This window comes from Centroberyx gerrardi, chromosome 24 (genome assembly GCF_048128805.1).
Source record: "Centroberyx gerrardi isolate f3 chromosome 24, fCenGer3.hap1.cur.20231027, whole genome shotgun sequence".
NCBI classification, from domain to species: domain Eukaryota; kingdom Metazoa; phylum Chordata; class Actinopteri; order Beryciformes; family Berycidae; genus Centroberyx; species Centroberyx gerrardi.
In genome coordinates, this window is record NC_136020.1 from 8,924,611 (window position 1) to 8,938,379 (window position 13,769).

At 43.1% G+C, this 13,769-nt stretch overlaps 1 protein-coding gene across 2 annotated transcripts in view; it reads left to right on the top strand.

Annotated features, from left to right (window-relative positions):
• anks1b (ankyrin repeat and sterile alpha motif domain containing 1B) overlaps positions 1–13,769 on the top strand; it is a 196,563-nt gene that overhangs the window by 87,833 nt on the left and 94,961 nt on the right. For both annotated transcript variants that reach the window (XM_078282203.1, XM_078282204.1), the window contains exon 11: positions 6,506–6,662. In XM_078282203.1, the coding sequence (XP_078138329.1) occupies positions 6,506–6,662 (157 nt within the window). The remainder of the gene's footprint in view (positions 1–6,505; positions 6,663–13,769) is intronic.

Genomic DNA, 13,769 nt, shown 5'->3' on the forward strand with positions numbered 1-13,769 from the left:
ATATAAGATAGGTTTGATTTGTTTAACACTTTTTTGGTCACTGCATAATTCCATTTGTGTTATTTCATAGTTTCGATGTCTTTACTATTATTCTAAAATGTGGAAAAATAGCAAAAATATAGAAAAATGCGTGTGTCCAAACTTTTGACTGGTAGAGTAGGTGTATATTATGACATGGACAGTTAGCTAGCAAGGTGACAAAGTCATTTTTCATTTCACTGTGACTTTAAACATAGTGAAATCTCTGTGGTGGTCACACAGGATTGGCTCTGGCTGTGTCTCTGTGTCTGTGGGATTAAGCGTGGAGCCAGGGGAAACCTCAGTTTGAGCTGGGCTCAATAGAGGAGCCATCATGGGGAATGTGAGGGTGTTATTTTCTGAGGAGTGCCTGTCGGTGTCCTTCGGGTGGCTCAGATAGCTGATTTCTGTGGGATTAGCCAGCCGTGGAGGGGAATCCAATTCTGCAAGGCAATCTCTGCTCACTGCTCTGACCAACCTGCATATCTCTCTCTCTCTCTCTCTCTCTCTCTCTCTCTCTCTCTCTCTCGGCTGTTGCCCACTCGCATTTTCAATGTTGGCTCTTGGGTTGGCTCTCGCTCTTACTCTCTCTCTCTCTCTCTCTCTGTCCTCCTCCTGCTTTCTTTTCCCTCTGTGACTCTCAAGCGGATTGACCAACTGCTTTCTCTCTTTTTTTTCTCATCTTTTTTTCTACTGCTAATCTCTTCATCTCTCCCATTCTCCAACAAGTTAACTACTCTGGGAGAGAGGTGGGCTTTCTTTGCAGTCTCTCTTTTTTAAACCCCACCATCTCTATCTTTCCATTACTCTTTTCTGCAGCGTATCTCTCAAGGCCTAAGAGGGTCCATTGTCCTCTGTGGTGTCCAGCCCTCCCTGCTGTCTCTAATCAAATAGCTTCCATGAGGAAATGCCAGCAAATTATAGCCTCTATTCATATCTGATGGCCTATGAACTCTGTGTACAGTGTGTTGAGCAACAGGAGTGCAGGCAGTGAAGTGGAATGTACAGTATAGGGTTAACAGGGAGAGAGAGAGAGAGATTGGAGTCACAGGTTTTAGGACGGCAAGATAGGAGTTCCTGGGACGTGACCAAAGTAACAGCACATTTCCTATTTGGGTTATCAGCTCTGCACACACACACACACACACACACACACACTGTGGTACAAGCAGACACCTACGCACAAACAGAGAAATACTTACACCTAGTTGCACACATGCATACACTCACTTATGCATGCACTCATACATATGTATACAGGCGTGCGCTCACACACACACACTCACATACACAGAAGTATATAGTACAAGCACACTAAGCTCAAACACACATTGAAACACATCCACCTAAGCCCTCACATGATCACACACACACACACTCGCACATATAATATAAGGAGACACTCACACAAACACATACTGCACTGCATAAACACATAGATATAAGCACACACAATCGCACACATGCATACACTCACACATGCAGGCACCCATGCATATGCATACGTGTGCGCACACACACGTACACACACACACGCTCACACACACTCAAACGTTTAATCTGGCCCCTGCAGTTGGACGGGAGCTGCATACGACCTGCTAATTAGTGGCCAGAGGAGGAGGCCTCTGTTTGTCTGCTCTCTTCCTGTAACCCAGACACAAGTTCCTCTGTGTCCTATCTCTGCCCTGATAGAGAGGGAGAGAGAGAGAGAGAGAGAGAGAGGGAGGGGTGGAAATGAATGAAGACAGAGTGTGTGAGTGTGTGTTTGTTTGTTGGAGCGCCCGCGCGAAGCCTTTTTCTCCCACTTTTGGAGCCTCCTGACCTGAGCAGGACGAGCGGCGAGGAAACGTCAACAAAATAGCAGGTAGCTAAACTGTCGTCCCGCCGCCGGAGTCATTTCATCTGCAGCCGCGGTGGCTCCCGGCCTTCGCTGTGCCGCGCAGACTCAAGCGTGAGGGATTTTCCTTTCAGTTTCTCTCTTGCTGAACCGCGAGACCGAGCGCAAAGTAGTTTTTTCCGCCGGTGAGGGAATTGCTCAAGCTCTGAGCTTAAAAGCTTTCCATTGGAGTCATCGCTCTCTTCGATGTGGGTGAACTGGAGAGTTTTCTATTCCTTTCTTGCGGTATCTCGTGTGCATATAAACACTTTTTGTGTGTGTGTGTGTGTGTGTGTGTGTGTGTGTGTGTGTGTGAGGAAATCCCTGCTTCTAACTCACTGCACTCCCACTTCCTCTGCTTCCCTTCCTTAGAACAAGTTCATTTCTCTCTTCCTGCTCTCTGTCTCTCTTGCGCTCGTGTCCTTGGGATTTGGCGAAATTGACACTAAAACTCCAAAGTCTGAGTTGGATCCCGGCTTCCTTTTCTCCTCTTTTTCCCTTCTCTTCTCTCTCCGTCTTCCTCTCTCCCAGGCGATTGTGTTGTTACTTCTGTCAGATTTGGCCTCCCTCTTTCTCTTTCTTCCTAAGCCAGCGGGGTGGAAGCCGGAGATTTAGTCTAACAGGAGTGACGAGAGACGATGTAGAAGGGAGATGTGAGAGGTAGAGGTAGTGAGGGAGGGTTGCTTACAAAATCAAACGTTTTAAGAGCAAAAGAGTTAAGTGGAGAGAGAAAGTGGTGAGAGAATGAGAGATTAATGTGAACTAAAGAGGCTGAAAAAGAGAAGAGGTGACTAAGTTGAGGTGCGTCATGGCCGATTCCTCTTCTTCTCTTTGGATCGCTGTCCACTCAAAGATGACTTCAGGCATGGCTCTCTGACTCATTTCCTGCCTTCTATCTTTCCTCTCCCTTTTCCGTCTCTTTTTTATCTCTCTTTTCCTCCGAACACTTTTGAAGGATCTCCTTCCTCAGCTGTTTCTTTCAAGGAACTCTTGTCTGCATGTCTTGTGTTTTTCTTTAATGCGTCTATTAAAGATGCTAGATGTAGCATTTTTAAACATCAATATGTCATTGTCAGATTCATTTTGATACCTTGGATGTAATTACAGTAAACAAGCGGATTGGTAGCCTCTATCTCAAGCCAGTGGTATTGTTGGTACTAATGTTTTTCAAAATTAAGGCCACATTTCCCATAAACCCTGTCACTTCCGGTCTCCCCTCCCCCTTCCTGGTGTTGTTTTCTGTTTTGCTTTACTGAAAACGATAACCATCACTTCCATCTGCCATTGTGAGAAACACTTAGACCTTTAGTTCTGTTTACTCTGGAAGAACAACGCCCTCTTCCTGTTTTGTGCTGTAAAGCAATGCAGCAGATTTCCCGCCAAATTTGACCCGGTGGCACACAATGTAACATGATGTGTAGAGGCTCAGTCGTCTTGGTGATAGTCTCGTTTGTTTACGGTACTTCCGGTAGATACGGAAACGTCTCAAAACTAATCCGATGATGATTTATTGATGATATAATGCTACAGGTATAGCACCTTTAATCTGAACCGTCACAGATTAGTTTTTAACTCTGCTTTCTTTCATCACATTGCGACAGTGATTTCAGCAGCAGTGAACAGAGCAGTGCAGGGCTTTTACGTCCTTGAAAGGAACATTCAACGAGCTCCTTGTGGATCCATCAGAGAGCTGTTCGCCTTTCCTCCAGTTCTGTGAGTGAAATCTGCAGCTAACCAGGCTGTCACGTCCAATCACCGTCAGCCGGGCCCCGGCCACCTGCGGAGAACAGGCATAAAAGACTGACTGGATCTCCATTAGCTGGTAATGGCAGTCTAATTGAGCGCTGATGGAGATAGAGGAGGGAGGGGAGACGGAGAGGGGGCTTGGGTTTATTGGCCTTTTAATAAAGTACAGTGTGAAATAAGACTCAAATTGAGCAAGGAGTGTATGTGTGTGTGTGTGTGTGTGTGTGTGTGTGTGTGTGTGTGTGTGTGTGTGTGAGAGAGAGAAATCATCCAGGGAGTGATCGTTCTATCAGCCAGGATGATTAATCCTTTTTGAGTGCGCTCAGTTTGTGATTGATGGCCTAGTGCAGTCTGGGTAATGTAGTAGGAGAAGATGACAGGAAGAGTAATGGCTGTTAGACAGGCAGAAGAGGGGGGGGTGTTAGGGGGAAGGAGGAAAAGATAGAGTCAGTAGGATTCAGACATAAATAGGGTGCGGGTTAGAGCACAGGCGTAGCCACACCCACAACTCATCGCCATGGTGACTCTACCGCTGATCCCAACAGGGACGGTACAACCAGGAGCACGCCGCCAAGTGACACTTCAGTAACGATGACAGAGCGCTGCGTTCTGGGAAAAAGGCAGACGTCCAGAGACTGCGGCGCTGCAAAGAAATGTTTTGTCTCTTGCTGAAATGACGCTCCCCCTGTAACCTTTTCCCCCGCTCCACATCACTCACTCTTGTTTTTCATTCTTTCTGGGTACACACCGGCCTCTGAGATAGGGAACCTTTTGGTTCTGAGCTCGTCTCTCTGAGCCCCGCGAGGCTCAACCTTTTCACACCAGTGCTGCAATGAAGTGCAATCTGAAACTCTCAAATACACAGAGGCCCAGAGAAATGTACTGTGGTTCCTTCAATGTAGCTCCAGTATTAGACTGAACTGATCACCTCCAAATTCAGTCAATCCCAATTCAGAGTTAATTTCCAAAACACTGTAAATCCATTTTCCATTTGTTTATTTAATATCTCCGAAATATAGAGAATCTAGTTTGTAAGAATGTCATTATCTCTTGGTTTTCTTCAAACCTACCTACCACAGCTTTAACTTACTATACCTGCTATCCTTAAAACAATGATTTGTTTTAATTTTGCGCTTTCAGTCATTTTGTGTGTGTCACTTTTTTCAAATGGTGGATATCTTTAATCTAAACATGTATTTCAAATGAAAGGAAGTGAAAAGCAATTCCAACAGACTACTGGAGGCCTAAGGAACATTGTAGCGTGCAGCTTCCAGGATGTATCTAGCAACGGATGTGCTGCCATTAGATAGGCTTATCAGAACTTTTGACTCTATTGGTGTTTACTTGAAGAGGGGATTTTCTGTCATGTTTCTCAGAGGTTGTTTTACTCTTGTTTTTTTAATCCACACCATGTGATGAGAGCCTGGGGCAGCTGTACTGTAGCGGGACAGGAGGACGAGTGTTCAGGCAACTCTCAGTACAACTTTGTGCAACAGCAGCCACCTTTATCATCAGTGGCTTGATGATCATAACGTAACATTTTTTGGCAACACTTGACAGCGTCTTTATTCTAGCGCATTGATTAAATCATGAAAAGTATTGCAAGTATGCAGTTTATATTTAATGAAAATTCAGCTAATGAATCACATACTTAAAAGGATGAACAACACAACGTACTGTAAGTTCAGGGTTAGGCTTAGTACGTTTTTTTGTGGAGATTTTCATTAAGTACAAACACAGTATTATTTATTTCCATCTGTTATTTCAATGGGCAAGGACATAAGGACATTGTAACATGTTTTTTTTTTCCAAAATAGAAACCTCTTCAGGAATATTACACAAGCTTGTGGTGTTGACATTTTCTTACACCATTACTACAGAAAACCACAGAAAACCCTTCAAATAAAAAAAAAAAAAATGGACTGCTAATTTTCATTTTCAGCAAGCAAGTCATCACAAGCTTGTCCTCTGACTTTGCTAATTTCTTGCCAGTCCCGACACTTTTAGAGCAACTTAACGTAGAGATCCACAGCAAAATCAAGCTCATTTGGTTGCATTAACAAAACGAACAAAACGCCAAAATCCTGACGGAGCCGTCAAGAGGCTCTACAGTGAAATCTCCAAGATCAATGATAAGATATCAAACCAAAGAATGAAACACTCTTTTTCCAACGTTTCTTTTCGTTGTTTGCTTTGAAGATTGCCCTAAATCTTTCATGATAAACCGAGTGTGCAGAAACAGTTGGGCTTGAACGACGCCCTTGGGGTGAACTGAGAGCTCACTGATCTGAGGTGTTTTGTTGTTTTCTCTTTGTTTTTAATGATGGTACCACCTGAGGTGAGGGGCACCTCTGCCTCTGGGTAGACACTGCTTTGCCAAACATTTGAAATTCCACATCGAATCGTTTCTTTTTCGGCTGTTTTTTATTTTGTTTATTTATGTGCTCAGTTTTTATTGCTTTTTACGGCTCAGTCCTCCATATTTTTCATAAAATCAAATCAATCGGTGTCTTGTCGAAGTTTGACAGACAGTAAGAGGTCACTTCACTTTGCTTTCTAAACACTGCTGTACTGGTCGACCCACTGGAAAGGATAATGTGAACAGAGATCATCTGGTTCAGTATCGTTACAGTACATTATTTCAGTAATGCAGTGTGGGTCTGTTTGGTTAGGTGTTCAATTCCCACTGGAGCCATTTGTCTTGAAAAAAAATGCAAAAAAAGCACTTTGGATAAAAGCGCCCACCAAATTATACATGCTCTGTTAGTGGATAATGTGATAAGTTGAATAAATTCGCCTCACCTTTCACTCTCTCACTCTCTCTTTCTGTCTGTCCCTCCATCCCTCTCTCCTCCTCGAACCCAGGACTCGAAGCGTTCGGGGGAGATCGTCACCTCTCCGTCTCTGGACGTTTTCCTGCCGGAGGACGAGGACAACCCCTACGAGTCTGTGACCACCGCCGTCACGCGCAAACCCTGCTCGCTTGACATCAACCACCGGCTCAACGCCTGCCCTCGCAATGGTAGGACGAACATAAAACTCCATGCTTCAATTCAATTCAATGCAATTAATGTGTCACCTGCAAATCATGACTCAGTCCTTACAAAATTCCCGATGGTCCCGTCCTCAAAAAGTTACAGTTCTCCCCTAGTCAATCATTTTAGTAATGCTGCAGAGTGAGTTTTCCTTTCATATCAGTAGTCATTTAGTCAGTTTAGGTGTTACTTTTTTCCAAATGGTGCATATCTGATTTTTTAATGACGCTCTTCATATGTTTGTTATTGTTTGTTTTTCCATAATCTTTTCTCTAAAATCTGTCAGAAGAGTCCCATTCCAAGTAGAGATATCTACCATCTGGGTAAAAAGTGACACATTGTCTTACACAGTGATTACTGACATCAAAGTAAAAATGATTTTGAAAAAAAAAAAAAAAAGGTATTAGCTATTTGCATTTCAATGTATTCTACTATGCAACAAGTATGCAATGTTGCTTTTATTCCCCCCTAAACCACACTTAGTCACACGTGTCAGAAAGGTTACTGCTGTATCCTTCCAAGCCCAATTTAGCCAACTGCTAATAGATTAATAGAGCGATTTTACAGCATATCAGCAGTGAAAAGAGTAGCAACAAACTTACAGGACTCAACAAGGATGCGGTCAGCCAACTGCGGTCGTGCAATTGGGTCAGCAGACCATGTCCGACTGACCAAAAGCAACATTTGAACAAAAAGTTAACAGGCAGCACTAAATGTTAATTACTGTCTAACCACACTGTTAGATTTGACCCGTCAGTGGCGGGTCGTGACCCTTGCTGACAGCTCTTTGACTCATTGCCCTGTTCGCTACGGGTGTGTGAGAGAAATGGGCTTCCATTCTGTTCAATTATGCAGATTATAAATTATTGACTTGTGAACGTAACAATGGAGAGGTGCTCGTTGGAAAATGGGGTACACATGCAAGATTATCCAGAAAGAAAAAATTCCAAGGCACACTCCCTTACGTACAAAAATTAAAAAGCCTTTATTAATGTAGCTGATGTATAGCAAAAGTTAAAAAACTGCGTTTTTTAATTATTGCCATGCATCAGCCACATTAATAAGAATTAGAATTACAAGAATTGGCAACATTAATAACGGCTTTTTAATTTTTGTACGTCTTGGATTTTTTTTCTTTCTGGATAATCTTATAAATTATTGAATTAGGCTGGATGGAAACTATGCTTGCTTGAAGTGGAAACATTTTTTGTTGATGAAGAAATTACGTGATAAATAGAGATGGAAATGCGTTTGTTGAATTAATAATAAATGTAGCGACATTTGTCTGTGAAATATCTGACGATCTCCCAGAGAACTCGTCTTTTGCCGAGGCTCCCATGTTGTACTGGCTTTAGTTGGTGCATTAGAATATTGCCAAGTGTATTTCTTTTGTATTTTCATCTTCAGACACCATGAAATCTGGCAACAATAACTGACACAAAAGAACAATGACACCTACAGTACTATCTTGAGAGGCTCTTTTCATTTTCTTGTGGATGTTTTTTTTCTGATATCGCTGCATTCAGGAAGCCTATTTATTTGCTTCAGCCCGGCTGATGGAAAAGCATCTAATTCACACTTTCAGAAGTTTGTTTCAAACAGTGCAGCAGAGCCTGGGATACATGACTAAAATCACTAACTATTCAGTGCTTGATTCAGTTCACTTTTCCACCGCATCACACCGTCTTCAAAGAGGAATACCAATATCAGTATAAGACTTAATGTAAAGTAATCCTCCGGCCTCGGACGTTTCAATCAGCTCAGTTAGATCAACAGTTGTTTGGTCTGTGGCGTAATGCTTTAAACACCCACTGTAACAAACACCCACGATATGTTCTCCCCTTTCACTTAGCTCCCATAGCGATGCTACACACTGTAGGTTGTCACAGCAACTGCATCACCGGCTGGTGAGTCACCTGTACGTTGCCATGGGAACTGCCTTGCCAGTGACCCCCCCAGACAGGAGAGGAGAGAGAGGGATCTGGCTACTGTGGAGGCTTGTGTGTGTGTGTGTGTGTGTGTGTGTGTGTGTGTGTGTGTGTGTGTGAGTCCATGCATGTCTCGGCCCACGTTTGGCTATTGTATCTACTCTGTGATTGGCTGTGGGATGGAGGAGAGTTGCACTGACGATACGCATGGAGAGTTAGTGTTTGTGTGTGTGCGTGTGTGTGTGTGTGTGTGTGTGTGTGCGTGTGCATGCTGGGAGGTTAGCTGCTTTGTGTCAAAGTGTCCTTAAGTAGAAAATTGCTCCACTGACGTAAGTGAGCAGAGTGGGTGTTGTGTTTGTTCTCGTCTCTCTTGAGGGCCGTTACCTGGCCAAATGAGAGAGAGAGACACAGAGAGAAAGAAAATGAAAATGACAGAGACATAAACACATAAAGAGAGAGTGACAGAATGCAAAAGAGACATGGGAAAAAAAAAAAAAGAGAGTCAGAGAGAGAGGAGAACACTTGAGTGGCAGGGTTGTCTCGGGTTATCCATACATTTCCATGTCGTGTGTGGAAATGACTGGAATCAAATGGAGTCTTACAGGCTGCAGGTTCTGTCTTGCTGCAGAGGGAGAGACAGTAGTGAAAGAGAGAGAGAGAGAGAGGGGGGGGGGGGGGGGGGCAGATTATATATTCTGTCAGTGAAGTCGCAGGGTCGTCTCAGGCTAAGTCAGCTACATGAATGTGAATCCGTGACGCAGCGGGAGGGAAAATCCTGGATTCCTGCTTTGAGTCCAGTCACATGTCGGGCTAATTGGACATGGCTGTGAGTCAGACTCCCTGCATCTGCCTCTGAGAGGAAGGAGATGGAGAACGAAAGATGGGAAAAGGGGGATAGAAGCGAGAAAAGAGAAGGAGAGGGAAAGAGCAGAGAGAGAGATAAAGAGAGTTGGTGCATTGCAAAATATGCCTCTCGATAAGTCGCTTGGTCTAGTATTGAGTATTAAACTTTTATTTCTCTCAGCACATGTGAACAAATCTGCCAGTGGGGTGAGATAATTTGACTTTTTTCCAATCAACTCGTTTCAAGAATATTCTTGGATCAAGTGTCATTTTCTTGCTACCAAGATAAGATGAAACTTTAATGATCCTGGTGGGGAAATTGGGTTGTTGCAGCAGCAAGATAGTAATGGCACACAGCAAGGAAAAATGATATTGAAATAAGAATATAGCAGATGGAGGGAACTTTTTATTTTTTATTTTTTTACCAATCATCAGGATTTGATGTTGCAATCCTTTGTACCATAATCCAAGGTGAGCATCCATACAGAAGCCCAATTCAAATGTCAAAAGTGTGACGTACTAACCCGCAAACATAATGCAGCCTGCAAAGCCAACATGTCAAGAACATATTAAGTAGAAATGGATGAATGAAAGTATGAAAAAATATGAATTACAGCATTATGAGCGTGTGCAAAATAACAGTGGAAGAACATGCTGAGGCAAAGAAAAAAAACAATGAAAATTTTCATGACAAGAAAATATGCCGCTAAATTAAATATATGCAGTATGAAATAAGTAAAAAGTTGTAACTATATCTAGATATATGCAATATATACAAATGAGAAAGCATATGGGAATATGAAGCAAATAAAATGTGAATTTACAGCTTATACACATCATGTGTAAGATGTGTGTCACATCAACAGGTGTGCAGAAGGCCATGCATACAGTATGTGTAGTGTCTAAGTGTGCAGATGTGCATTGCAAAGAACTATTACCCTCATCAAATATATTCAGTATTAGTGGAGCGGTCTGCTTTATTCTGCCTCGTTTCAAGATATTGAATGTTTCGTTTCTAGAAGAAATCCTGAAACAAGCGAAACTCTATTGGAAACAAGTGGTGTCGTCTCGCCCCATCAGCAGAATTCTTCACTCGCTTTGAGAAAAACATGTTTTGAAGACTGAATATGAGACGGAATGACTTGTTCGGATGAGTATCTTTTCGCAGCGTAAGGCTTGCCGGATATCCACCTGTTTGAAGCTGTCGGCTGCAGCGGAGGAGCAGCCGCAGCGCTCTCCGAAGCCTCAGACGATCAGGGGCGGCTTTATCCAGATCCATCTGCTGACTGTCACTCAGCCCGGCCGCTACGCAAACACCAGGGACCCGTTGTCATCGAAACCGCCGCCCCAAACAACTTCCTGCTTTTTCATGTCTTGGCTCCTTTAGATGTTGGACTCTCTCCCTCTCTCTCTCTCTCTCTCTCTCTCTCTCTCCGTCCCTTTTCCCAACGCTTTTTCCCTCCTTTACTTATCCTCCTTTTATCCTCCTTCTCTTTTTGTCTCCCTGAGATTGTCGACAACCTGTTAGATGCGTCGTCCCACTTTTGTCGCTGCCGTATTCATACCAGATCGCATGGGAGTGTTATGCATGAGATCCCATCGCACCGCATGTCCTCTGACACGCAAACTATCATCTCTGACAGCAAGTAAATGGGATTCGCTTCTTTATAATGCAAAGCACCTCGACTGCAGACTTATGTGCATAATCCAACTACTCTATGAGTCCCGAGGCGGTCGTATTCTACATCTTATACGCCTAATGTAGTGAATGCGTTCCTCTCTGATGGAATTTCATTCATTTTGAATGCGAGAATCCTTTCCTGCTGCATCATCTGGTTGAAGATTCATTGCATTGCGTTGGATTTCTTCTACATCTGTGTTGATTACTGCTGTTGTCGGGTGAAAACCTCGTATCTCCCAAAAACTTTTCAGGAGTGATGAAAAACAGCCTTGCTTTTAGCTTGACCACCATGCATTTTTCAGTTTATCCAATTGGGTTTGAAATGGCTTCATAAACCCATAGAGGAGCACGTAACCCTTCAATTGAAGTTAAAACCTGACGTTATGCATGTGTAAACTAAAAAACTGTGTTGTTTTCCCAGTTTTTTACTCACTCGTGAAAACACACAGAGTTACAGTTTGCAGCAGCACAAATGCATTGCAGATGCAGTGTGATGCGGGTGTGAGGAGGACCTGCAGGCGAGGCCTCGCGGCCTGCAGTCACGTGTAGAAGCAGACGGAAGGCTGAGAGCGTTGCCAAGTGGTTAGAGCAAAAATGCTTCTTTTCTGCTATCGACCGACTCCTCCCGAGATAAACACACACTGTCTCCGGCTGGTAAACACGCCGCTGCTGACGTGTGCAACATGAAACTACAGACCTGTGTTCGTGTGTGTGTGTTTGTGTGTGTGTCTGGCGCTTCAGGTTCGCTCTTTTGCAGTACTTCAAAGGTCTCACATATCGGATACCTCAGTAAACCTTCTTCTGACAAAATAAGTCAACACACAGGTAGAGATAAACCTTTAATTCCTCCACCACTGGCTTTGTTTTCATCGTGATTTATTGGATTGAAGATATTTTTTTTCCTCCTCTGACCTTTATATACCAGCACTGATGATATGTGACAGCTATGTGTTTTGAGGCTGTAAAATGTTTCTTTATATTTGCGATGTTTGCAAACACTGGAGTAAAATATACACTTGTTTTGAGTTGTGATGTGTCAAAAAAAGTTCCCAAAAACATTTTTTTCCATCCACAAGTCAACCTCTCTACGTAAACATACCCAAAATTTAGACGGCCATTCACTTTACTGTTCAAACTAAGGCCCATTAGTATGATTATGATTATTACTATTATTGGTGGGGATCTTTTTATGCTTCTTCTTCTTTGTCTTCTTCTTCTTCCTCTTCTTTTCCTTCTTCCTTTCCTTCTTCTTCTTCTTCTTCTTCTTCTTCTTCTTCTTCTTCTTCTCCTTCTTCTCCTTCTCCTCCTTCTCCCTCTCCCTCTTATCTCTCTGTAACCTACCATTAAGGGGTTATTTATAAAACTCACCAGGAGGGTTAGTGTGAAGTTATGGGCTGAGAGCATCACTGTAGAGTGTTTTCTTATTCATAACTATGAATTACCGGGTCAGTTTCATGGTTGGCGGCATCACCAACCCCTTTTTATCACTTCAGTGATTAATAAAAGCAGACCCCAGTGCAAAATAAATACCACCTGCTCTAGTCAGACAGTATATTTAGACTGACCCGGTAATATGAGTCCAAATTTGATCTTGCGGCTTTTGTCATTACAATTGAGAGAAGAGATCAAGCAGAAAATTGCCAGAAATGTATTTGGACACCAAAAAAATAAGTTTGAGCATTCAGGACCAATGTTCCCTCTAAGCTGTATGACTAATAATTCATCACACTGACCAAATAATAATATCCTGTCAGTCTCCCAGAAATTTGTTTTTAAGTTTGGTTTGAAAGTTTTATTAGCAAAGGTTATTATTTGAAGGGACTTTGGAGTTTACTCAGTTGCTGCCCCTGCAGGTCTCAGCCTGTAACATCATGCCAACCCTGCTGGTGACTTTATCCCCTCATGTCTTTTCTCTTAAAGTCCGGAGTTTTGCAGGAGACGACTTGGTCTCTCTCTGCCTTTCTGGCACATCTAGTCTGCCATCCACTGAACTTGCACACAGGCTGGGTAATCAGGGTGCCTGTTCAATATGTAACGCTTAATCACCATGTTGATTTTCACTGGCTGCTACCTGGACTATCGCTGAGAATGAGGCAGCGGTGATGTGGCTCCATCCGTCACAGTAATCACAGCCCCGCTAAATATATGAATAAGTTCAAATGACTCAGCCACAGGTTTTGTGCACCGCAACGCTGTTACGGGTGAGTTTTATGATTAAGGGCCTTAGCCTTTTAGTCTCTTACTCTCCCTCCCTTATTAACTTTCTCCCCCAGTTCCCTCCTGTGGGTAAAGCCATGATGTTGCCATGTCTCGCCCCATTTATCCCACTTTGGTGGGCGCTGGAGGCTAAGAGTGGGTAATGGCAGCAAGTAATAACTCCAGGGCTTTGCCATTAAAAGGGTCGAGGCCCATTGACTTGTCGAGAGAGAGGCAATATACTAAACTCCTTGACAGTCAAAGTGAAATCGGTGTTTAGAATGGGATGCACACACACACACACACACACACACGTTTGAATTACTGTGCCTGTGAGGACCTTAATTAACTGCATTCATTCCTAAACCTAATCCTAATTCTAATCTTAACCCTAAACCGAACTCCTAACCCTAAAATAGCCATTTGAAAGATTTTCCTCATCTTCC